The sequence below is a fragment of the Syngnathus scovelli genome, chromosome 7 (assembly GCF_024217435.2).
Source record: "Syngnathus scovelli strain Florida chromosome 7, RoL_Ssco_1.2, whole genome shotgun sequence".
NCBI classification, from domain to species: domain Eukaryota; kingdom Metazoa; phylum Chordata; class Actinopteri; order Syngnathiformes; family Syngnathidae; genus Syngnathus; species Syngnathus scovelli.
In genome coordinates, this window is record NC_090853.1 from 13,309,455 (window position 1) to 13,332,893 (window position 23,439).

General features: G+C 46.4%; 1 protein-coding gene across 1 annotated transcript; it reads left to right on the top strand.

The window, feature by feature from the left end:
• Positions 1-8,739: 8,739 nt before the first annotated feature.
• Positions 8,740-20,565, top strand: LOC125972277 (mucin-5AC-like). The gene is made up of 13 exons (XM_068651356.1): positions 8,740-8,860; positions 8,979-9,029; positions 9,227-9,257; positions 9,370-9,396; positions 11,887-11,925; positions 14,801-14,972; positions 15,060-15,160; positions 15,902-16,073; positions 16,175-16,308; positions 16,501-16,672; positions 16,771-16,883; positions 17,732-17,903; positions 20,336-20,565. Exons 2-13 carry the CDS (start codon positions 9,003-9,005, stop codon positions 20,448-20,450), a joined length of 1,275 nt encoding a protein of 424 aa, XP_068507457.1. The 5' UTR covers positions 8,740-8,860; positions 8,979-9,002; the 3' UTR covers positions 20,451-20,565.
• The last annotated feature ends 2,874 nt before the right edge of the window (positions 20,566-23,439 follow it).

The following is a 23,439-nucleotide window of genomic DNA, read 5'->3' on the forward strand; positions in this document are numbered from 1 at the left end:
GTCATTCATTCATTCATCCTGGTAAGCCAATTGCAATTTTCACTGTGTGGTTGCAGACAAAACTAAAGCAAAGAGCAAATGAGCAAATGCATGTAATGTACAATTACTAGTTACATAGTATTTACATAAATTACATTTTCATAGTGCATAGTGAAACAAAATGCTCATAAGAAAAAAAACTATCCCACAATACCATTACCTTGTTAGAATAATAAAATAACGTAGGTGGGTTTTATTTGCACAAATTCCTTAGAAAGCACCTGAAACACCACCTTCTCCACTCATGATCCTACCAGCCCATAATTATTCCACTGCACTCAGCTGATCTATACTAAGAACATAATCTTTTTATACTTTTTTATATACAACCACAATTTATACTGTGATTCTTCCTTGTCTTGTTATTTTCTGTTTACAGTTCTTCTGTTCCCTTTTAGCTATTCCTACCGGGTGTCTCTTTGATTGCTTCAACATCGCTAAGTGTCTATTTTGTTTCGCTTGTTTCTTATTTTGTACAGTGTATCTGTTTATGTATGTACACACACACACATTCGTATAAATGCAAATATAAATATGACGCATTAATATTTAGCTTGTTATGCTTTTGTTTATTTACTTACATTTTTTCAAACACTTGAATGACATTTTGACTACACAGCACTTTGTTTGTTTTGCACTTTGTTTGTATATATAACAGGAGCGGAGCTCCTTACAAGCCCTAGGCTTCGTCTCCCTCCTTGCACTTTTATTGCTATAATAATGTGCTAAACAATAAACCAAACCAAATAATAATAATAATGGCGGCTCGGCGGAACACTGGTTAGCACGTCCGCTTCACAGTTAGGAGGGTACCGGTTTGATTCCTCCTCTGACCCTCCTCCCTATGTGTACATGTTCTACCTGTGCCCGCGTGGGTTTTCTCTGGGCACTTCGATAGTCTCAGCACACCTGCAATCCCTGTGGGGACAAGCGGTATAGAAGATGGATGGATGGATAATAATTTAACGTCAATGCCTCTTTCACCCTATTGGTTTGCTTTTTCTTTGGCAGCAAGGGGGAGTGCAGAATTCACAAAAGGATTTTGTGTGGCGCTAACGAGTAAACATGGAAAGCACAGAGAGCGTATAATTCATAAAGCGCATGCAGATGGTGACAGCTCGGTTAGTCTGTTAATCTGTCTCTGTTTCCACCCCTGTCAGTCAACTCGGTTAATCCGTTAATCTGTGTCTGTTGCCACCCCTGTCGGTCAGCTCGGTTAGTCTGCTAGTTTCCCTCTGCTGCCACCCCTGTAAATCAGCTCTTTTAGTTCTGTTAGTCTGTTAGTACTCTGTTGCTCTCCCTGTCAGCCAGTTCTGTCACCACGTTCTGTTAGTTTGCCTCCCTCTTTCCCTGATAGTCTCCGTCCTGCTTTTTCCTGCCTGTTTGTTTCCCTAATCCTCATCCACCACCCTTTTGCCTCAATAAACCCTGGTCCAAACTGCATTTGGTCGCTCAGCTCCATTCCGCATGTGACAATAACAGCACTCAAAGGAGAACATTACCAGGATGGAAACATTTCTTGACACAGGTGCTACACTGTAAAGGTAATTTGGTGAATAAGTAAAGTTAAAATAAAGAATGATTTGTTGAAAACACAACTTGAAAGTATGGGAAAGGGTTTTGTTTCTGTTCCCACACAAAAACTCAAGTGCAAAGTATGAAGAATGAAGAAATGTAACTGGCTAAACACATAAAATAAGGGCCAAACTGTAGTGTTCCCTAGCTGAGTACACAGGGTCGACAAGTGGTTAGGCCGCATCGCCTTTTGTGTGCTTTTTTCTTTAAAGGCCAAAGCACTTAAAGTTTCAGTGGCAGTCCTTGAGCTATTAGGGACAGTGCCCTGGCTACACAGGCTCAGCTTGTTCTTTCAATCTCTTTGGGCCTTCACATCACTCAAACATTTTAGGTGACTCCCCAGTACTTGCACTTGTGCAATAGTCCATGACCTAATCCGGACAGGGCTGCGGTTATGCAGGTTCAGCTTTAGTTCAGGTTTAATTCTTGTAGTTGCCGTGGGCATTCAAGTCACTCATACATTAGGTGAATCCCCAGTTACTGCTCAAATTTTGTAGCCCCTTTATTCAAAACAGGCCAGCTTGCCGATGTCATACCTCGGCCAGTCCAGCTTGAGTGACTGGCTGGGTTGGTCTCACATTTTGTGTAAGGCTATTCTGTGTAAGGTAGCAAATTCGACGACACATTAACCTGTGTCACGACGGTCTAAACCCAGCTCACGTTCCCTATTAGTGGGTGAACAATCTAACCCTTGGTGAATTCTGCTTCACAATGATTGGAAGAGTCGACATTGACATCGTCCGGCATGCTTATCGTGAAGCTGAGGCTTGATATAGTACGGAACTGTATTATATCTCTCGTCCAACCAACAGGACTAGAGCTTCAACAATTAAATATCTCTTGTTGAATGATATAGGGGTACAGAGGGAACTCGGAGGAGGTGAGTGGGTCTAATCTGCAAGTACAGCAGAGACTAGGAGGCTGATGCACTCTGAACCAATTCTTAAAGGTATGATTGAATCACTGCATCACAGTTGGTTTTGATTTGAAGTAGATCAAGCTGTTATCAGTTTTGTTAATGTACGGCATGGCCCAGAGGGCAAACAGGGAGGAAAGGTAGTCAGTTTGCCGTATGTCACATAGCACCAGGTGTCGACACAACACGTGCAAACACGTCTGTATAATGTATCTATGGTTCCGGCATGTTCTGCACTTGACGGCCAAGTAGTAAATTAGTCACAAATTCAATGATAGTCTGATGATTATCCCTCTGCAGGGCTCATGTTAGTAAAGTACATTATCATTAATCTCCTGATATATGCTATGTAAAATTTACATTGTTTTCCTCCACGTCTTCCTATACACGCCATTCACAGAGCACAAGGTTTGTGTTACAAAGATTACATGTCATGGTGTTCATCTTGTGGTTTAATGTGAAATACCCCTACCCTTTTGCCATCCTTCCTTACCATCAACTGTACTGTTTCCTATTAGGCTTTGGCTTTTTGATTTTCAGATTTTATACAAGGGGCAAAATGAAAACTTGACTGATATGCAAACCTGCTTATTTCAAGCATTGGCTATGTTTCCATCCACCAAATGTATTATCCATCCATCCATCCATTTTCTTCCGCTTATCCGGGGTCGGGTCGCGGGGGCAGCAGCTTTAGGAGGGACTCCCAGACTTCCTTCTCCCCAGCCACTTCATCCAGCTCATCCCGGGGGATCCCAAGGCGTTCCCAGGCCAGCTGAGAGACATAGTCTCTCCAGCGCGTCCTGGGTCGTCCCCGGGGTCTCCTACCGGTGGGACATGCCCGGAACACCTCCCCAGGGAGGCGTCCAGGAGGCATCCTGATAAGATGCCCGAGCCACCTCATCTGGCTCCTCTCAACGTGGAGGAGTAGCGACTCTACTCCGAGTCTCTCCCGGATGACCGAGCTTCTCACCCTATCTCTAAGGGAGAGCCCGGACATCCTGCGGAGAAAACTCATTTCGGCCGCTTGTATCCGAGATCTCGTTCTTTCGGTCACGACCCATAGCTCGTGACCATAGGTGAGGGTAGGAGCGTAAATCGACCGGTAAATTGAGAGCTTTGCCTTTTGGCTCAGCTCTCTCTTCACCACAACGGACCGGTACAGGGTCCGCATTACTGCCAACGCTGCACCGATCCGCCTGTCGATCTCACGCTCCATCCTCCCCTCACTCGTGAACAAGACTCCAAGATACTTGAACTCCTCCACTTGGGGCAGGATCTCATCCCCGATCCGGAGAGGACATTCCACCCTTTTTCGATCGAGGACCATGGACTCGGATTTGGAGGTGCTGACCCTCATCCCGACCGCTTCACACTCGGCTGCGAACCGTTCCAGCGAGAGCTGGAGATCACGGCCTGAAGAAGCCAACAGCACCACGTCATCTGCAAAAAGCAGAGACGCGATGCTGAGGTCCCCAAAGCGGACCCCCTCAACGCCTCGGCTGCGCCTAGAAATTCTGTCCATAAAAATTATGAACAGAATCGGTGACAAAGGGCAGCCTTGGCGGAGTCCAACCCTCACTGGGAACGAATCCGACTTACTGCCGGAAATGCGGACCAGACTCTGGCATCGGTGATACAGGGACCGAACCGCCCTTATCAGTTGGCTCGGCACCCCGTACTCCCGAAGCACCCTCCACAGAACCTCCCGAGGGACACGGTCGAACGCCTTCTCCAAGTCCACAAAACACATGTGGACTGGTTGGGCGAACTCCCATGCACCCTCGAGGATCCTGTCGAGGGTGTAGAGCTGGTCCACTGTTCCACGGCCAGGACAAAAGCCACACTGCTCCTCTTGAATCCGAGGTTCGACCTCCCGACGGACCCTCCTCTCCAGCACCCCTGAATAGACCTTACCAGGGAGGCTGAGGAGTGTGATTCCCCTGTAATTGGAACACACCCTCCGGTCCCCCTTCTTAAAGAGGGGAACCACCACTCCAGTCTGCCAATCCAGAGGCACTGTCCCCGATGTCCACGCAACGTTGTAGAGGCGTGTCAGCCATGACGGCCCCACAACATCCAGAGCCTTTAAGAACTCTGGGCGGATCTCATCCACCCCCGGGGCCTTGCCACCGAGGAGTTTTTTAACTACCTCAGTGACTTCGACCCCAGAGATTGGAGAATCCGCCTCAGAGTCTCCAGGCCCTGCTTCCTCAATGGAAGGCGTGTAGGTGGAATTGAGGAGGTCTTCGAAGTATTCTCCCCACCGACTCACGACGTCCCGAGTCGAGGTCAGCAGCACGCCATCCCCACTGTAAACAGTGTTGACGTTGCACTGCTTCCCCCTCCTGAGACGCCGGATGATGGACCAGAATTTCCCCGAAGCCGTCCGAAAGTCATTCTCCATGGCCTCACCGAACTCCTCCCACGCCCGGGTTTTTGCCTCAGCAACCGCCGAAGCCGCGTTCCGCTTGGCCATCCGGTACCTGTCAGCTGCCTCCGGAGTCCCGCAGGCCAAAACGGCCCGATAGGACTCCTTCTTCAGCTTGACGGCATCCCTTACCGCCGGTGTCCACCAGCGGGTTCGGGGGTTGCCGCCACGACAGGCACCAACGACCTTACGGCCACAGCTCCGGTCGGCCGCCTCAACAATGGAGGCGCGGAACATGGTCCACTCAGACCTAATGTCCCCCGCCTCCCCCGGGACGTGGGAAAAGCTCTGCCGGAGGTGGGAGTTGAAGCTCTTCCTGACAGGAGATTCTGCCAGACGTTCCCAGCAGACCCTCACAGAGCGTTTGGGTCTGCCAGGTCGGACCGGCATCTTCCCCCACCATCGGATCCAACCCACCACCAGGTGGTGATCAGTTGACAGCTCCGCCCCTCTCTTCACCCGAGTGTCCAAAACATGCGGCCGCAAATCCGATGACACGACTACAAAGTCGATCATCGAACTGCGGCCTAGGGTGTCCTGGTGCCAAGTGCACACATGGACACCCTTATGTTTGAACATGGTGTTCATTATTGAAAATCCGTGTCGAGCACAGAAGTCCAACAATAGAACACCGCTCGGGTTCAGATCAGGGGGGCCGTTCCTCCCAATCACGCCCTTCCAGGTCTCACTGTCATTGCCCACGTGAGCATTGAAGTCACCCAGTAGAACGATAGAGTCCCCAGAAGGAGCGCTCTCCAGCACTTCCTCCAGGGACCCCAAGAAGGGTGGGTACTCTGAGCTGCTGTTTGGTGCATAGACACAAACAACAGTCAGGACCCGTCCCCCCACCCGAAGGCGGAGGGAGGCTACCCTCTCGTTCACCGGGGTGAACCCCAATGTGCAGGCGCCCAGCCGGGGGGCAATAAGTATACCCACACCTGCTCGACGCCTTTCACCGTGGGCAACTCCAGAGTGGAAGAGAGTCCAGCCCCTCTCGAGAGGGCTTGTACCGGAACCCAAACTGTGTGTGGAGGCTAGTCCGACTATATCTAGTCGGAATCTCGCACACCAGCTCGGGCTCCTTTCCAGCCAGAGAGGTGACATTCCATGTCCCAAGAGCCAGCTTCTGCAGCCGGGGATCAGACCGCCAAGGTCCCCGCCTTTGGCTGCCGCCCAGCTCACATTGCACCCGACCCCTTCGGCCCCTCCCACAGGTGGTGAGCCCATGGGAAGGGGGACCCACGTTTCCATTTCGGGCTATGCCCGGCCGGGCCCCATGGGCGAAGGCCCGGCCACCAGACGCTCGCCTTCGAGCCCCGCCTCCAGGCCTGGCTCCAGAGGGAGGCCCCGGTGACCCGCGTCCGGGCGAGGGAAAACTAAGTCCATTTATATCACTCATCATAAGGGGCTTGGGTGAGCCGTGCTTTGTCTGACCCCTCACCTAGGACCCGTTTGCCATGGGTGACCCTACCAGGGGCATGAAGCCCCCGACAACATGGCTCCTAGGATCATAGGGGCACGCAAACCCCTCCACCACGATAAGGTGACGACTCGCGGCAAATGTATTAAATAAAAGCAATTTATCTAATTTCCCGATATTTTGCATCAATATCTAAATATGTCGAGTTCAGGGGTTCTACTCTACTTGGGCAATACTGATGATTTTGATCTGCCGGTTTATCACAGCTAACATTAGGCACTGTATCACTTTTTCCAGACTGTGTAGAAATACATTATCATTCAAGAAAAAAATATTAACGTCCTGTGTAGAAATACATTATCATTCAAGTAACAAATTATTATTGTCCTGTTCACCCTGATTCCAGCTTGCTTACTCATATCACTCGACTCTTTTCTGCATCCTTTTCCACTGTTGGTTCCTGTTAGTATATCAAATAACTCGCCTTGTGCTACATAGATATTTTATTGACTATAAACACATGAAACACGGACCAAATTGGGGTGTTTCTCAGCTGAGTATACCGGGCAGACTGCCAGTTTAGCCACATCGACTGTCGTGTGCCTTTTTTCTTTCCTAAAATCATTTTCCTTTCAAAAATCCAGTAACAGTATTTGAGCTACTCCGGACAGTGTCCTGGTTGCACAGGCTCAGCTGGTTCTTGCAGTCACGTGGGGCATTCAGGTCACTCAAACATTAGGTGAATTCCCAGTCCCTGCTCAAATTTGGAGGCCCCACTGTTTGAGCCAGACCAGCATGCCCATGTCATTCCTTGGACAGTCCACCAGCTTGAGTGACTGGCTGGGTTGGTCTCACACGTTGTCTAACATGCTGAGGTCATACCTTGACCAAACCAGCTTCTGTCTGTCTGTCTGTCTGTCTGTCTGTCTGTCTGTCTGTCTGTCTGTCTGTCCATTCTTGCCTGCCTGCCTACCAACCGCTCTGTCTGTCTGTCTGTCTGTCTGTCTGTCTGTCTGTCTGTCTGTCTGTCTGTCTGTCTGTCTGTCTGTCTGTCTGTCTGTCGGTTCTTGCCTGCCTGCCTACCAACCGCTCTGTCTGTCTGTCTGTCTGTCTGTCTGTCCGTCCATCCCCCGCCTGCATGCCAGCCCACCCCTTTTCTCATTACCTTGCCTTGATCAAATATCGACCATCATGCATCATCAATCAATACATCCCTACACTTCACCTTCCTAACAAGCAGGCAACACATTATGTACCACTATGAATTAATTAAACATTATTTTGTATGAATTTCATAGGGGATAGCTTTGTTTGATCGTAATGACTAGACATGTCTCCTTGACCGTGTCATAGAGATATGTGCTACCTTGTGGCAGGATGAGGTACAATCTTCCCTCTAATTGGCAGGCGCGTTTTTTTCGAACCAAACATTTATGAAGATTGGTTGTAAGTCATTAATTGTTTTTTTTTTAAACCCAGTTATAGTCTGTTTTCATTTCCATATCTACAAATCACCTTTCAAATATCATTTTTTATTTATACCGCATTTTACATTTCAAAGAAATCTACACACAGTTTCAACACAGCGTTTGAAAACAAAGTTTGATTTAGACTAAAAACGGCAAAATCTTTTAAAAACGTTTGCCACAAATGTCTAGGGAAATTAAAACATATTTGCAGTACAAAATAATACTGAGATTTAAAAAAGTATTTTTCCAAACAAGTTATTTCTGTCGACAAAATGTTTCTATATGCCTCCAAGTCATTTTTGCTTTAACTACAAATTTCTTTCCAAAGGAATTCCAAATTTCTTACTTTTCCACTAAATACCTCAAATAAATTCCAGACATTCCCATGGTCACCTGACCCTTGAAACGCATGAAAAAAAAAAACTACATAACTTGTAAACAGAGTAATTGTATGGATTTCCACTTCTTGAACAGAAAGGACAGAGCCAACACTCAAGCATAGCTTGAATGGTGAGTAGTCGTGCAAGTGACAATTATGCTTCATACTACACTTGTTCTTAGTCATGCTGCCAAAACTCTAAACAAAATACGAATGGTGCGGCATCTCATTTTGGGTTAACTAGTCTAAAATCGAATATATCAATGTTGAAATGTGAGGTTTATATGTGGTTTCTGTAGAGTCTTTATGTGATGCTCCTTTTTTATCCATTAAGTATATTTTTGCATAAACAATTAAGTAGGGAAGAGTGTTAAAATGTGAACTGATTTGCAATTGGTGTTCATATCCTGTCCTCCTAGTTGCATAGTTTTACAACTTTGCAACCAGAATCATTCAAAATGATCTTTTACAGTTTGTGCTACAGAATAGGACAACCTTATAACTCTCTTTAATTCTGTGCGTGTTCAATGAATTCTGTCACTTGGTTCTTATCGAGAGCGGCATCCACCCCATTGAGGAGTTAAGGCTAAAATTCCCTCAGTTCTTGAGGATCTCTACGACATCTTTCTGTACTGTGAGCATTTTGCTTTATATATCATGTGGTAAATTGTACAATTTTGTCTACAATCTTAAAATAGGTAGATGCATTTATGACTGGAATCCTTATGAGAAATTTGTTTTTCTTTCTAAAGGAAAAGTCCTACCTTGCTGTACAAATGACACATCCAATGATGATAAAATGGGTAATGTATGAACATACGTATACCTAATTAAAATAGTAGCTGGATAGAAGAAGATTTCAAAGCAATATTATTTATCTACTCCTCTATTTCCACTGAACGGGAGCAAGCCGTCTCCTGTTTCTAGTTTATGTAATTGACCATTGAAACAGTGTGAGATTTAACCTGGTCCACTGTGTCTAATGCCTGTTCTCCCACAGTTGGGCCTGACACTTGTGCTCCTGCATGCTGGTATGATCCTTTTTAAGAAACGCAAGCTTGATCCTCACAATACTGCTTTGTGACATGTCATCTTAAAAGATACAGGAAAATGAACATATTTCATTTGGACTTATTTTTCTAGGGGGTCATGTGAAAGCTACCAGTAATGGTAAGCAAAGCATATTTTTTTTCATTATCACTATTCTTTGTTTTCTCCAATTAAAGGCATACCGTATTTTTCGGACTATAAATCACGTTTTTTTTTTTTTCATAATTTGGGTGGGGGGGCGACTTATACTCAGGAGCGATTTATATGTGAATTTTATCACAATTTTTTACTTGATCGTTGACATTTTACTTACTAGTATAGTTGATCACTCCACATGTTATTTTCACTTTAAACCGCATGAGGGCGCACTATGGCTGTAGAATAATTGGAGCCTCACTGATAATGAGTTCGGGGGGAGGGGGGGGGGGGCGGAAGAGCGATCCAGGGCGCTTGCGTGTGTTGGTTCACATGTTGAGCTCTTGATTTGGGAAATAAAACCCAAACCCACGTCTTGCCTGGTACTTTGGTAACGCTACAATATAGTTATATACATAGATCTGTGGAATAATTGGAGCCAACTGACAACAAGGCTGACATCAGCGGCGCACCTAGGTCCGGAATCGACAGCTGTTGATTTTGTTTTGGGTTTTTTGACACAGAGGATGAATATTCCGGTGGATTTAATGATTTGGAGTGACACGGATGGCTCGTTAAAATTGTTGTTTATATTATATTTATTTTATATATCTAGTCTGACGTCAGCGGCGCACGTAGTTCCGGTGTCAACAGCTGTGTTTTGTTTTTGTTTTTTTTTAAAGTGAAAGACCCAATGATCATCGTCACACACGCATCTGGGTGTGGTGAAATTTGTCCTCTGCATTTAACCCATCCCTATGTGATTTTGATCTATCCCCTGGTGGAGAGGGGAGCAGTGAGCAGCAGTGGTGCCGCGCTCGGGAATCATTTGGTGATCTAACCACCCAATTCCAACCCTTAATGCTGAGTGCCAAGCAGGTAGGCAATGGGTCCCATTTTTATAGTCTTTGGTATGACCGGGCCGGGGTTTGACCCCACTACCTTCCAGTCTCAGGGCGGACACTCTACTACTAGGCCACTGAGTGACACGGAAGACAAAGAATCTGATGGATTTATTGATTTGGAGTGACATGGATGGTTCGATAAAATTGTTGTTTATATTATTGTTATTTCATACATAGTTTATATATTGTTATATGGGCCTGTAGAAAATTTTGAACTGCAACGCGCCGCTGACGTCGGACTTGTTTACATAAAGGGGGTCAAACTCGATCGATGGCTTTAATGATTTGTAGTGACACAGATGGTTTGATAAAGGTGTTATTTATGTTATAGTTATTTGAATAACTGTTATTGTTACATCAAGCCCGTTCTCAGCTTCTCGTTTGTGTTAATGTCACGTTAGCATACCGTATCGTTTAGCCTGTTGTTGCTCGTTCATGTCTGTTCTTGGTGTTGGATTTTGTCGAATAAATTTCCCCAAAATGCGACTTATACTCCGGAGCGACTTATATATGTTTTTTTTCACTTTATTGTCAAAGTCAAAGTCTCCTTTATTGTCAATTCCTCCGTGTGTCAAGACACACAAAGAGATCGAAATTACGTTTCTCACTATCCCAGGGTGACAAGACAGAGTTCACAACGCACATACAAGTAAAACAACACAGGAAAAATAAAAGAAGAAGATGAACAATAAGAGTGATAGCACGCTAGCCGCTTTCGATGCACAGCAGAGTCCGGAAAGATGACAGTCAACCAGGCCACTGTGAACACGAGCACACAGCAGGCACGCACTGTCCCGTTCGTAGATCCTATCAGGCGAACGCAACCCATCTTGTCGTCCCGCGAACGAACGTACGCCAGGAGAATGGAAGGCACGGCTTGGCGAGCTGGGTTGGGCGCAAGCCTGGCCCGACGTCTCCGCGCTGGCCCCTCTTCCGCTGCCTCGCAGACCCGCTGCCGACGCATCCCAACAATGCTCCAGGATGGAGCAGTCCGAGCTCACGACGCAGTCCAACCGAGGGAGGAAGAGCAGGCCAGTCCGGCGTCGCTCCATGACGAAGCAGTCCGAGCGCCCTTAATCTCTCCGCACCAAAGTCCAGAACGCCATAAAACCCACTTCTGCCGATGTTGAGCAGAACATGCCCGCCACACTAGTAGCACGACGTATCACACGAGACGAACATACACAAAATTGCCGGACAAACACTCAGTAAACACTCACAAAACACAGAACGGGACAGAGAGTGCCCGCTGCGTGTGCACGCGCCCCCATCTTGATTAGTATCATCGTTGATACATGTGCATGTTATGGCTGATGCGACATATATTCCGGAGCGACTTTTAGTCCGAAAAATACGGTAACTCCCATTGTACAAGCTAAACCTGCTTATAGATCTGATTATAGTTATTTTTTCATATTGGCCAAATGTGATTCACATCATAACATCTTCAGACTCCCAATGTACAATAGTGTTTGGAATGAAATTTGCCAGTAATACTCACTGCTATACAAGTGTTGCATTAGGATTACAAGATGAATTGTGATCTGTGATCTGCATGTGATCTGTCTAGAATGCTGGACTTCATGGTTTGATCGAGACGACCCTTCTGGTACTGGAGACTATGAAACTCTTTATGAATTGTACAAAGAATATCCAGGGAAGATATGTGAACATCCAAAAGGAATTGTGTCAGGATCGGTGGTGGAGCATGGAGGAAGACGACCAAGTGCAGCTTGGACCAGGGTTTATTGAAGTAACTCAAAATACAGACTCGGTAAACTGACATGACTTAACAAAACAACATGACTTCCCAACCAAAACATACTTGAAACCGACAGGAACCAAAAGGACATGAAGACGACACGACAGCAACCAAAACCAGCAGCAACCAATACCAATGACCAAAACCAAAACCAATGATCCGACAGGGAGTGAGGGGCAGACAGGACTTTTATACACGACAGGTAACGAGAGGCAGGTGGGAACAATCACACTGATCATGGGCACACAGGAGGGGAGGGGCGAGCACACAGACAGAAACCAAGACAACAGACACATAGTGGAGCAGTTGGGGGCGAGACGTGACAGAACCCCCCCCACAAGGGACGTCTCCCGACGTCCCAAAAAAAAAAAAACTAGGGGAACCCAACCGCGCCGCACTCGGGCGGCGACTTGGGGAACCGAACCGCGCCGCACTCGGGCGGCGACTTGGGGAACCGAACCGCGCCGCATTCGGGCGGCGACTTGGGGAACCGAACCGCACCGCACTCGGGCGGCGACTTGGGGAACCGAACCGCACCGCACTCGGGCGGCGACTTGGGGAACCGAACCGCACCGCACTCGGGCGGCGACTTGGGGAACCGAACCGCACCGCACTCGGGCGGCGACTTGGGGAACCGAACCGCACCGCACTCGGGCGGCGACTTGGGGGAACCGAACCTCACCGCACTCGGGCGGCGACTGCGGGGAACCGATCCGCACTCTGGCGGCGACTGCGGGGAACAGATCCGCACTCTGGCGGCGACTGCGGGGACAGATCCGCACTCTGGCGGCGACTGCGGGGACAGATCCGCACTCTGGCGGCGACAATGGGGGCAGATCGGCAATCTGGCGGCGACTGCGGGGGCAGATCCGCACTCTGGCGGCGACTGCGGGGGCAGATCCGCACTCTGGCGGTGACTTCGGGGACAGAACCGCACACGGGCGGCGACTGCGGGGACAGATCCACACTCTGGCGGCGACTTCGGGGACAGAACCGCACTCGGGCGGTGACTGCGGGGACAGATCCGCACTCGGGCGGTGACTGCGGGGACAGATCCGCACTTTGGCGGTGACTTCGGGGACAGATCCGCACTCTGGCGGTGACCTAGGGGACAGAACCGCATTCCGGCGGCGACCTAGGGGACAGAGCCGCACTCTGGCGGTGACCTAGGGGACAGAGCCGCACTCTGGCGGTGACTTGGGGAACAGAACCGCACTCGGGCGGCGACTTCGGGGAACAGAACCGCGCTCCGGCAGCGACTTGGGGAACACAACCGCACACGGGCGGCGACTTGGGGAAACAGAACCGCACTCCGCGGAAACTCGGGGAAACACAACCGCACTGGGGCGGCGACTTGGGAAGTCTGTACCGCGATCGGCGGCCACTCACAAAGTCCGTACAGTGATCGGCGACATTCGGAAGGCGGGGCTCTGCGCGGCGGCAAGAGCCATCACGCGCCGCAGCAGTGGGAGTGGAGCCAGGGACGATCGCGGGTCCGACGCAGCTGGCTTGGATGTCTGGCGACGTTCGCGGGTCCTGCGACGCTGGGGTGGAGCCCGATGGCGGCCGTGAGTCTGATGACGCCGGGAGGCACTCCAACGGCGGCCGTGGGTCCGGCGTCACGGCACCAGAGTCCGATCGCGGCCGCAAAGCCGCTGGCGCCAGAAGCACTCCGATGGCGGCCGCGAGTTCGGAGTCGCGGGAGCAAGTTCGACGGCAGCTGTGGAGCCCACGGCGATGGAACCTGCTCGGACGACGATCGGGCGTCGCAGCGGGAGCTGGTGGTGGAGGGGGGTCCAAGCGCTGGTCGTTGTGATGGTCGGATCATTCTGTCACGGTCGGGTGGAGCATGGAGCAGGACGACCAAGTGCAGCTTGGACCAGGGTTTATTGAAGCAACTCAAAATCCAGACTCGGTAAACTGACATGACTTAAACAATAACTTGACTGACTGACCGGGACGTGGAACAAGAAGACAGCAGGACATGACGGCATCAAGACAGTACGCCAACACCGAACGACAGCAACCAAAACCAAAACCAAAACCAAAACCAATGATCCGACAGGGAGTGAGGGGCAGACAGGACTTTTATACACGACAGGTAACGAGAGGCAGGTGGGAACAATCACACTGATCATGGGCACACAGGAGGGGAGGGGCGAGCACACAGACAGAAACCAAGACAACAGACACATAGTGGAGCAGTTGGGGGCGAGACGTGACAAATTGAGGTTAGAACCATATTAGGAGAAAGTGTGGGGTCAACAGCCAATGTGATTCAAGTGTAAGTCAAACATGATGATGTAGAATTCATCCCCCCCCCCCCCTTCCTCCCTCCAGTGAAAGTGACTGATTTCTGATTGTTGTTTCAACAGATCTGACACACACACTGGATTTATTTGTAGTAACGCTGACCAGCCATACAATTGGCCTTGTCAAGATTATAAAGTTCGCTTCTTGAGCCCCCTCGAATTTTGCAAACCAGCAAGTAAACTTGCGCTAAAACACATTCACCGGGTTTCTGTAACAAGGGTAATTACATAGAATGTGTATTTCAAGCAAACTAAGTTGGTCAGCTAAAGAGAAAGTAAGCCAACTAATGTATAAATGACTATCAATTTCACAAATGCGTTGATGTGGAGTGCTTGATAGCAGTTTTGACTAGTTAACGCCATTATAGTATTTCATCAAGTCTTGCTATGTGCTCTTATGACTGCTCCAGAATGCTGGACTCCATGGTTTGATCGAGACGACCCTTCTGGTACTGGAGACTATGAAACTCTTTATGAATTGCACAAAGAATATCCAGGGAAGATATGTGAACGTCCAAGTAGAATTGAGCTTATAACGACATCTGGAGCCAGTGTTGAATCAACAGGCAATGTGATTCAAGTGTAAGTACAACTTGAACTGTTGATATAGAATGCCACCACTTTAGCCCTCTAGTGAAAGTGACTGATCTCTGATGGTTGGTTCAACAGATCTGACACACACACTGGATTTATTTGTCAAAACACTGACCAGCCTTGTGCAGACTATAAAGTCCGTTTCATGTGCCCCCTTGAATTCTGCAAACCAGCAGGTAATCTTGGGCTAAAACTCATTTACTGGGTTTCTGCAAAAGGGGCAATTATATAGAATCTGTATTTCAAGCAAACTAAGTTGTTTAACTGATGAGTAAATGTGCCAAGTCATTTATGAATGCTTTCATCAATTTCACAAATACATTGTTGTGGAGGGCGGCTCAGTGGGGCACTGGTTAGCAATTCCGCCTCACAGTTAGGAGGGTGCAGATTCAATTCCACCACCGGCCCTCCCTATGCGGAGTTTGCATGTTCTCCCTGTGCCCGCGTGGGTTATCTCCGGGCACTCCGGTTTCCTCCCACATCCCCAAAACACGCTCGGTAGCCTGATTGAGCACTCCAAATTGTCCCTAGGTGTGATGAGAGTGCGAATGGTTATTCGTCTCTGTGTGCCCTGTGATTGGCTGGAAACCAGTTCAGGGTATCCCCCGCCTACTGCCCAATGACTGCTGGGATAGGCTCCAGCACGCCCCTGACCTCTGTGGGGACAAGCAGTATAGAAGATGGATGGATGGATGGATGGATGGATGGATGGATGGATGGATGGATGGATGGATGGATGGATGGATGGATGGATGGATGGATGGATGGATGGATGGATGGATGGATGGATGGATGGATGGATGGATGGATGGATGGATGGATGGATGGATGGATGGACATTGTTGTGGAGTACTGGATAGCAATTTTGACCATCTAACATAATTTCATTTCAACAAATTCTGCTGCGACTGCTCCAGAATGCTGGACTCCATGGATTAATCGAGACAGCCCTGGTGGTTTTGGAGACTATGAAACTCTTCCTAGCCTGCTCAAAGAATATCCAGACAAGATATGTGAATATCCAACTGGAATTGAGGCCAGAACCGTATCAGGAGCCAGTGTTGAGTCAACAGGCAATGCAGTTCATGCGTAAGTGCGGTATAGCAAGATGAACTACCAATGTTGTTGTCGAATGATGTCCCTTCATTTCATCAATGAAAGTGATTGATGTCTGCTGATTGTTTCAACAGATTCAACACAGAAAATGGATTTATTTGTAGAAACACTGACCAGCATAACAATTGGCCTTGTGCAGATTATGAAGTTCGTTTCTTGTGCCCCCTTGAATTTTGCAGACCAGCAGGTAATCTTGCGCTAAAACACAGTAAGTTGGATTCTGTAAAATGTATGAAATGTGTATTTCAAATAAACTAAGTGGCTTAGATAATGGGAAAACTAGCAAATTATTGTACATTGTATTTCAGCAATTTCACAAATATACATTGATCTGGAATACTAAATATCAATTTTGATTATTAACATTTTATTTCATCAACGTTTGCTATGACTCCTCCAGAATGCTGGACTCCATGGATGAATCGAGACAGCCCTGGTGGTTTTGGAGACTATGAAACTCTTTCTGACCTGCAAAAAGAAAATCCAGGGAAGGTATGTGAACATCCAATTGGAATTGAGGCTAGGGCCGTATCAGGAGCCAGTGTTGCGTCAACAGGCAATGTGATTCAAGTGTAAGTACGTTATAAGATGAACTACCAATGTTGATGTCGAATGATGCTACTTCAACCCTTTAGTGAAAGTGATTATTTTCTGCCGATTGTCTCAACAGATCTGACACACGCACTGGATTTATTTGTAGAAATGTTGACCAGCCTTACAATTGGCTTTGTGCAGATTATGAAGTTCGTTTCTCGTGCCCCCTTGAATTCTGTGAACATGAAGGTAATCTAGTGCGGAATGCACGGCACTTTATTTCAGCCTATTTTCAGGAGTTTAAGGCAAAAGTCAACTCAAAGTTTGTCTTTACGATATTTTCTGTGGTACTACTATTCTATTTTCTTTTTATATTGTGGTTGTGGACTCCAGCTACTTCCATTTTGTCACTTGTTGACTGAAAATGACATCACTGAGTATGGTCATTTGGCTTTCAAGTTGATTGGTCACTACTTGAGCGATTCATTTTCCGTCTACAGCAAGTGGCAAAATGGCCCCACCCCTGAGATGGACCAAAATAGATATCCAATCGCAGGGCACACAGAGACAAACAACCATCCACAAATGCAATATTGGGGCAAACATTTTATTTACATCACGTCCACGCTCTCTTTTTCTTGCCTTTGCTTGTCTTTGCAGTTTATAATTTTTCCTACCTTTTACCATGTTTTCCTACACACTCTACTTGTCCCTTAATTCTGTTTTGATTACAATAACTCTCAACGTCAACCTTTTCAGTGGAACAATTTCAGTCATCTGAACACACCAAAAGCTAGGCCACTTTTTCAAACTAGGATGTGTGTGTGTGTGTGTGTGTGTGTGTGTGTGTGTGTGTGTGTGTGTGTGTGTGTGTGTCTGTGTGTGTGTGTGCGTGCGTGCGTGCGTGCGTGTGTGTGTGCGTGCGTGCGTGTGCTTGCGTGCGTGCGTGCGTGTTTGTGCGTGTTTGTGTGTGTGTTTGCATGTGTGTCCGTGTGTGTGTGTATTTGTTGTTGTTTCACTTTGCCTAAATTGATTCCAAAGAAAACTCCAAATTGCATATTGAAATGATTCCCCTCTTCTGGACTCATTCATTTCAGTGTGCAAGACATCGTGGTTTAATCAAGACAAACCCAGTGGCACTGGAGATTATGAGATACTTGATCAAATCTATGCTGAAAACCCAAGTGAAATGCGTCGTCTTCCATTTGGCATTGAGGCCCAAACTGTAGACGGAAAGCCTTCCACTTCAACAGGGGACACCATTGCCATGTAAGTACTAGATCCACTGCCATTATGTAGTACATTTGTGTAGTTGAGTGTGCTTGTCACAGTACATACACAAACTACTACCGTATTTTCCGGACTATAAGTCGCTCCGGAGTATAAGTCGCACCAGCCATAAAATGCCCCAAAAAGTGAAAAAAAACATATATAAGTCGCTCCGGAGTATAAGTCGCATTTTGGGGGCAATTTATTCGACAAAATCCCACACCAAAAACAGTCATGAACGAGCAACAACAGGCTAAACGATAGCAACAACAGGCTAAACGATAGGTATGCTAACGTGACAAACTCATACAAAGAGCTGAGAACGGGCCTGACGTAACATATAGAGTGATTAAGGACAACTATTACATGAATAACATGTTTATAAAACCATCAGTGTCACTCCAATTCATTAAATAGCAACAACAGGCTAAACGATAGGTATGCTAACGTGACAAACTCAAACAAAAAGCTGAGAACGGGCCTGACGTAACATATAGAGTGATTAAGGACAACTATTACATGAATAACATGTTTATAAAACCATCGGTGTCACTCCAATTCATTAAATAGCAACAACAGGCTAAACGATAGGTATGCTAACGTGACAAACTCAAACAAAGAGCTGAGAACGGGCCTGACGTAACATATAGAGTGATTAAGGACAACTATTACATGAATAACATGTTTATAAAACCATCGGTGTCACTCCAATTCATTAAATAGCAACAACAGGCTAAACGATAGGTATGCTAACGTGACAAACACAAACAAAGAGCTGAGAACGGGCCTGACGTAACATATAGAGTGATTAAGGACAACTATTACATGAATAACATGTTTATAAAACCATCGATGTCACTCCAATTCATTAAATCCATCGATCGTTCTTTGTCAACAATGGGTGCGCATGGCTGAGGGCGCTTGCGCTTCAAAATATTCCACAGGCTCATATAACGATAGATAAACTATATTTTAAATAACTATAATACAAGCCAATAATATTATCAAACCATCCGTGCACTTTAATTCCATTAAATCCATCGATCAAATTCCTTGTCCTTTGTCAACATCGCCGCGCGTGCGCCCTGACGTCAGCCTCGTCTTTATTCCACAGATCTACTATATAACTATATTGTAGCGTTAACAAAGTACAAGGATAGACGTAGGTTTGGTAAACGGCTCTTTATTAAACAAAACAAACTTCCAAGCGTGTGGCGGCGTGGACTTCCAGACAGACCGGGCGTGCGTAATGGCCATGTCCGAGCCCCGCGCACCGTTCGCGGACAGCCACTCGGCCGAGCGCCGGCCCCCGACTCAGTAGAGACCGGGCGTGCGTAAAAGCCATAATAGTTTTTCAAACCTTCCATGTCACTCCAAATCCTTAATTCCTTCAAACTCTTTGTCCTCCGTGTCACTTAGAAATGATCACCGCTAATGATGCCGGTAGTCCTTGTGTGGGCACGTTTGTATGTAAACAACCGGCGCGCTGCGCTACTGACGTCACTTGAAATAGTAATCTATTGGTACATCACGGTTCTCCAAACTTTCTTTCTGCTACTCGATTACTGTTTTCAGCTGCATATTTTACAACTTGAAGTTTGTAACCTGCAAAATATGAGTTTCTTTTTGGTCCCATTTTTCTTAAGCCCACCCAGTTGATGAGTCATGGCCAACGGTAAAATTTAGAGCGTCCTCATCCAGTTTCGTCTGAAAATATATATTTTTTTTGGTTGTTTTATCAAAGTCAAAGTCTGCTTTATCGTCGATATATTTTTTATATACTAAGACACACAAAGAGATTGAAATTACATTTCCACTATCCCTCGGTGAGATAGTACACATATGCATACAAGCAACACAAAAAAAAACAAGAAGGCACTAACAATGAATAAATAAGAATGTTGAATAAATGATAAATAAACAAATAATAATAAATAATAATAATAAATATAAGAGGAGCAAAAATGAAGCAAGTGTACATACAGCAGACAGTGGACTTGGATATGGTGCTTTAAAGTGTTAATTGCTTTATTTGATGTTTTCTCTATTTTTTATGTTTTGAATATGTTCAAGATAAAGAAATAAAAGCATGTGAAGTGATCAACTATACTAAAAATAACATGGGAAGTGGTCAACTATACTTGGAAGTGATGTCTTAATGATCAAATAAAAATTTGTGAAAAAAAACATATATAAGTCGCTCCTGAGTATAAGTCGCCCCCCCCACCCAAACTATGAAAAAAAATGCGACTTATAGTCCGGAAATTACGGTATTCAGTGCAATTACATCCATTCCCCACAATATATGTACCTACACTGAAATGACTTGAAGGTAATTGGAAGCCATCTTTGCCCACGGTTGGATTGTTGTAGCTCCTTTTATTTCTGATTTTTGGACCCGTGACAGTGACAATATTCTTTAATCTCTGCAGAGTGGATAACAAGACTGGGCTCATCTGTAGAAATTCTGACCAGATGAATGGACGGTGCTCTGATTATAAAGTTCGTTTCATATGTCCCCTTGATTTCTGCGAACCAAAGGAGTAATCATGTGAAATAAAAAAAATTCAAGCAATCAAAAGTTTTTTATTCATTTATCTTTGTAAGCCAAATGAGATTTGCACTGCGTGGTTTCAGACACAACAAAATAAGGGCAAATGCATGTAATGTGCAATTAGTTACATATTTATATTAATTAGATTTTTTTTTTATAGGCCATTACCTATTCAGTCCTTGAGCTCATCCGGACAGTGCACTGGTTGCACCGGCTCAGCTGGTTCTTGCAGTCGCCCGCGGCATTCAGGTAACACAAACTAGTTGAATCCCCAGTCCCTGCCTAAATTTTCCAGCCCCTCTGTTTGAGGTAGGCCAGCATGCCGATGTCATCCTTTTACCAGCTCAGTTTAAGTGACTGGCTGGGTCGGTGAATTCCAACACAGTCAGGCACTAGGAGTGAAGTTTGTTTTACCATTTGCTTTATTATGGGCTTGGTAAATGGGCTTTCTCTTATACTACAAAGCTTTCCCACCCACAAGGCACTCAAAGCGCCTTACACCGACACTTCATCTACTTACTGATGGTGCAGCATCAGTATCTTACTCAAGAATATTATGACATGTTTACAGGTGCTGGGATCAAAATCTGTATCGTGAGTTGACCACTTTTCTATTTCTAAACACTGAATAAAAGTGATGGACAGTACTTACATAGTTATGATGAACAGGCTAATCATAATCATCTGTATTGGCCAAGTGTGCTTTAAACAAACAACACAATTGGCTACCGTAGTTTTAGCCACTCTAGTGTAACAACAAGCAACCACAACAACATAGTTATGATGAACAGGCTAATCATAATCATCTGTATTGGCCAAGTGTGCTTTAAACAAACAACACAATTGGCTACCGTAGTTTTAGCCACTGTAGTGTAACAACAAGCAACCACAACAACATAAAATATTTACACATATTTTCAGGGTGTGCTGTACACTTTTTGTCCACCTTCCTTCATAATGGTTTGTGTGACAAATAGTTTGTGTGCAGCCCCATGTCAACTGCATCATCATCTTAGAGTTTCAAAGTAGGGTTTAAAGCTCGAACTACTAGGGTTCATACTAGAGTTAGGGTTTCAAACTAGGGTTTAAATCATAGGTGTCAAACTCAAGGCCTAGGGGCCGGATACGGCCTGCTAATTCATTTTGTGTGGCCCGCAAAGACAAATTGTGCATCAAATTTGTGTTGTTACTAAAATTGCAGATTGTCTTCACTTTTATGAATATCTTTTTTTTTTTTTTTTTTTTTTATTTGACCAGTTTTTACTCGTCTGATTTGAAAACGAGTGATTTGTCAGTTTGTTTTGTAGCTTTTACTGTATATAATATGAGGTGCTCATACATTGATTTGGGTTGACAGTCATAGTGGCCCTCCGAAAGAAGCTATGACTAGAACAGGTATGGGCAAACTACGGCCCGCGGGCCACATCCGGCCCACGGGACCGTTTAATCCGGCCCGCCAACCCTAAATAAATTGTATTATTAAACTTTATTTTTTTTTTCGGTAATTTTGCCTGCAATGACTGCGTTTCCCCAGTAGATGGGGAACCACTCGCCTGCGCATTTACTACCGGAAGCCGTGTCAGAAAGCTCGGTGCACACTCACAAGTGCGTGTACGTACGCAGTAGTACGGAAATGGCACACTCGCGCTCTATTTGTATCAGTGCCGAATTTAGAGCGTGGGCTGTGACAACAGCATTCTTGTAATTTGCGCGCCGAGCTTTTGGATACAGTTCTACGCTAAAGCCACCCACAAACCTTCCCCTGGAATCCTTCCATTAAAATGAGTCGCCCAAGGAAACTGAGTGCCGAGTGTTTAAAAAGAGTGGCCAATTTGGCTCGACGTACGCGATGTGACGTTCAGCCACATGAACATCAACATCAACCCGTCACAGATCTAAAAGTCAAAAAGTCAAAGTCAAAGTCAGCTTTATTGTCAATTTCTCCACATGCCAAAGACACACAAAGAAACCGAAATTTCGTTCCCCCCTATCCCACGGTGACAAGACATGGCTCACAACAGACAAACAAGTAAACAAGTATAACAAAAGTGTGCTGAATAAATAATGAATAAATAACACAACAATAAATAAATAAATAAGAGGAGCAGAAAAAAAGGAGCAAGTGCGCGTACAGCAGACATTCCCGAAAATAGCGCAACAGTGCCGCACGCTACGCAGAAGGGGGTAGCGAGTTCAGGGCCCTAACAGCCTGGAGAAAGAAGCTGTTGGCAAGTCTGGTGGTGCGGGAGCGCAGGCTCCTGTACCTCTTCCCAGAGGGCAGAAGGTCGAACAAAGAGTGAGCCGGGTGACTCACATCTCTGGCAATCGAGGTTGCCTTGCGGGTGAGATGGGAGGTGTAAATGTCTTTCAGGGAGGGGAGCGAAGCACCAATAATCTTACCAGCCGTATTCACTATGCGCTGCAGGGCCTTCAAGTTCTGTTCAGTGCAGTTACCACCCCACACAGCGATGCAACTGGTGAGGACGCTCTCAATGGTCCCACGGTAGAATGTAGACAGGACTGCCTGAGGAGCACATGCACGCCTGAGCTTCCGCAGGAAGTACAGGCGGCGCTGAGCTTTCTTTGCCAGTGACGAGGTGTTTGCGGACCAGGAGAGGTCCTCACTGATGTGCACCCCCAGGAACTTGGTGCAGCTCACCCTCTCCACCACAGCACCATCAATGATCAGCGGCAGGTGTGTTGTGTGACCCTTCCGGAAGTCAACAATGATTTCCTTGGTCTTCTTGACGTTCAGCAGGAGGTTGTTGTCCCTGCACCACGTGGTCAGAAGGTCAACTTCCGACCTGTACCGAGTCTCGTCGCCATTCGTGATGAGACCCACCAGAGTCGTGTCGTCAGCAAACTTCACTATGCGGTTGTCGCTGTAGGTCGCAGTGCAGTCATGCGTCAGCAGGGTGAAGAGCAATGGACTGAGCACGCAGCCCTGGGGGGCCCCCGTGCTCAGCGTGATGCTGGCGGAGA

What these genes read in the sequence shown, in the direction of transcription:
- LOC125972277 (XM_068651356.1), top strand. Translation starts at nt 9,003, where the DNA reads ATGACACATCCAATGATGATAAAATGG. An exon ending in ACAGGCAATGTGATTCAAGT is followed by an intron (nt 16,673 to 16,770) that starts GTAAGTACGTTA and finishes TTGTCTCAACAG; the next exon opens with ATCTGACACACGCACTGGAT. An exon ending in TGAATTCTGTGAACATGAAG is followed by an intron (nt 16,884 to 17,731) that starts GTAATCTAGTGC and finishes CATTCATTTCAG; the next exon opens with TGTGCAAGACATCGTGGTTT.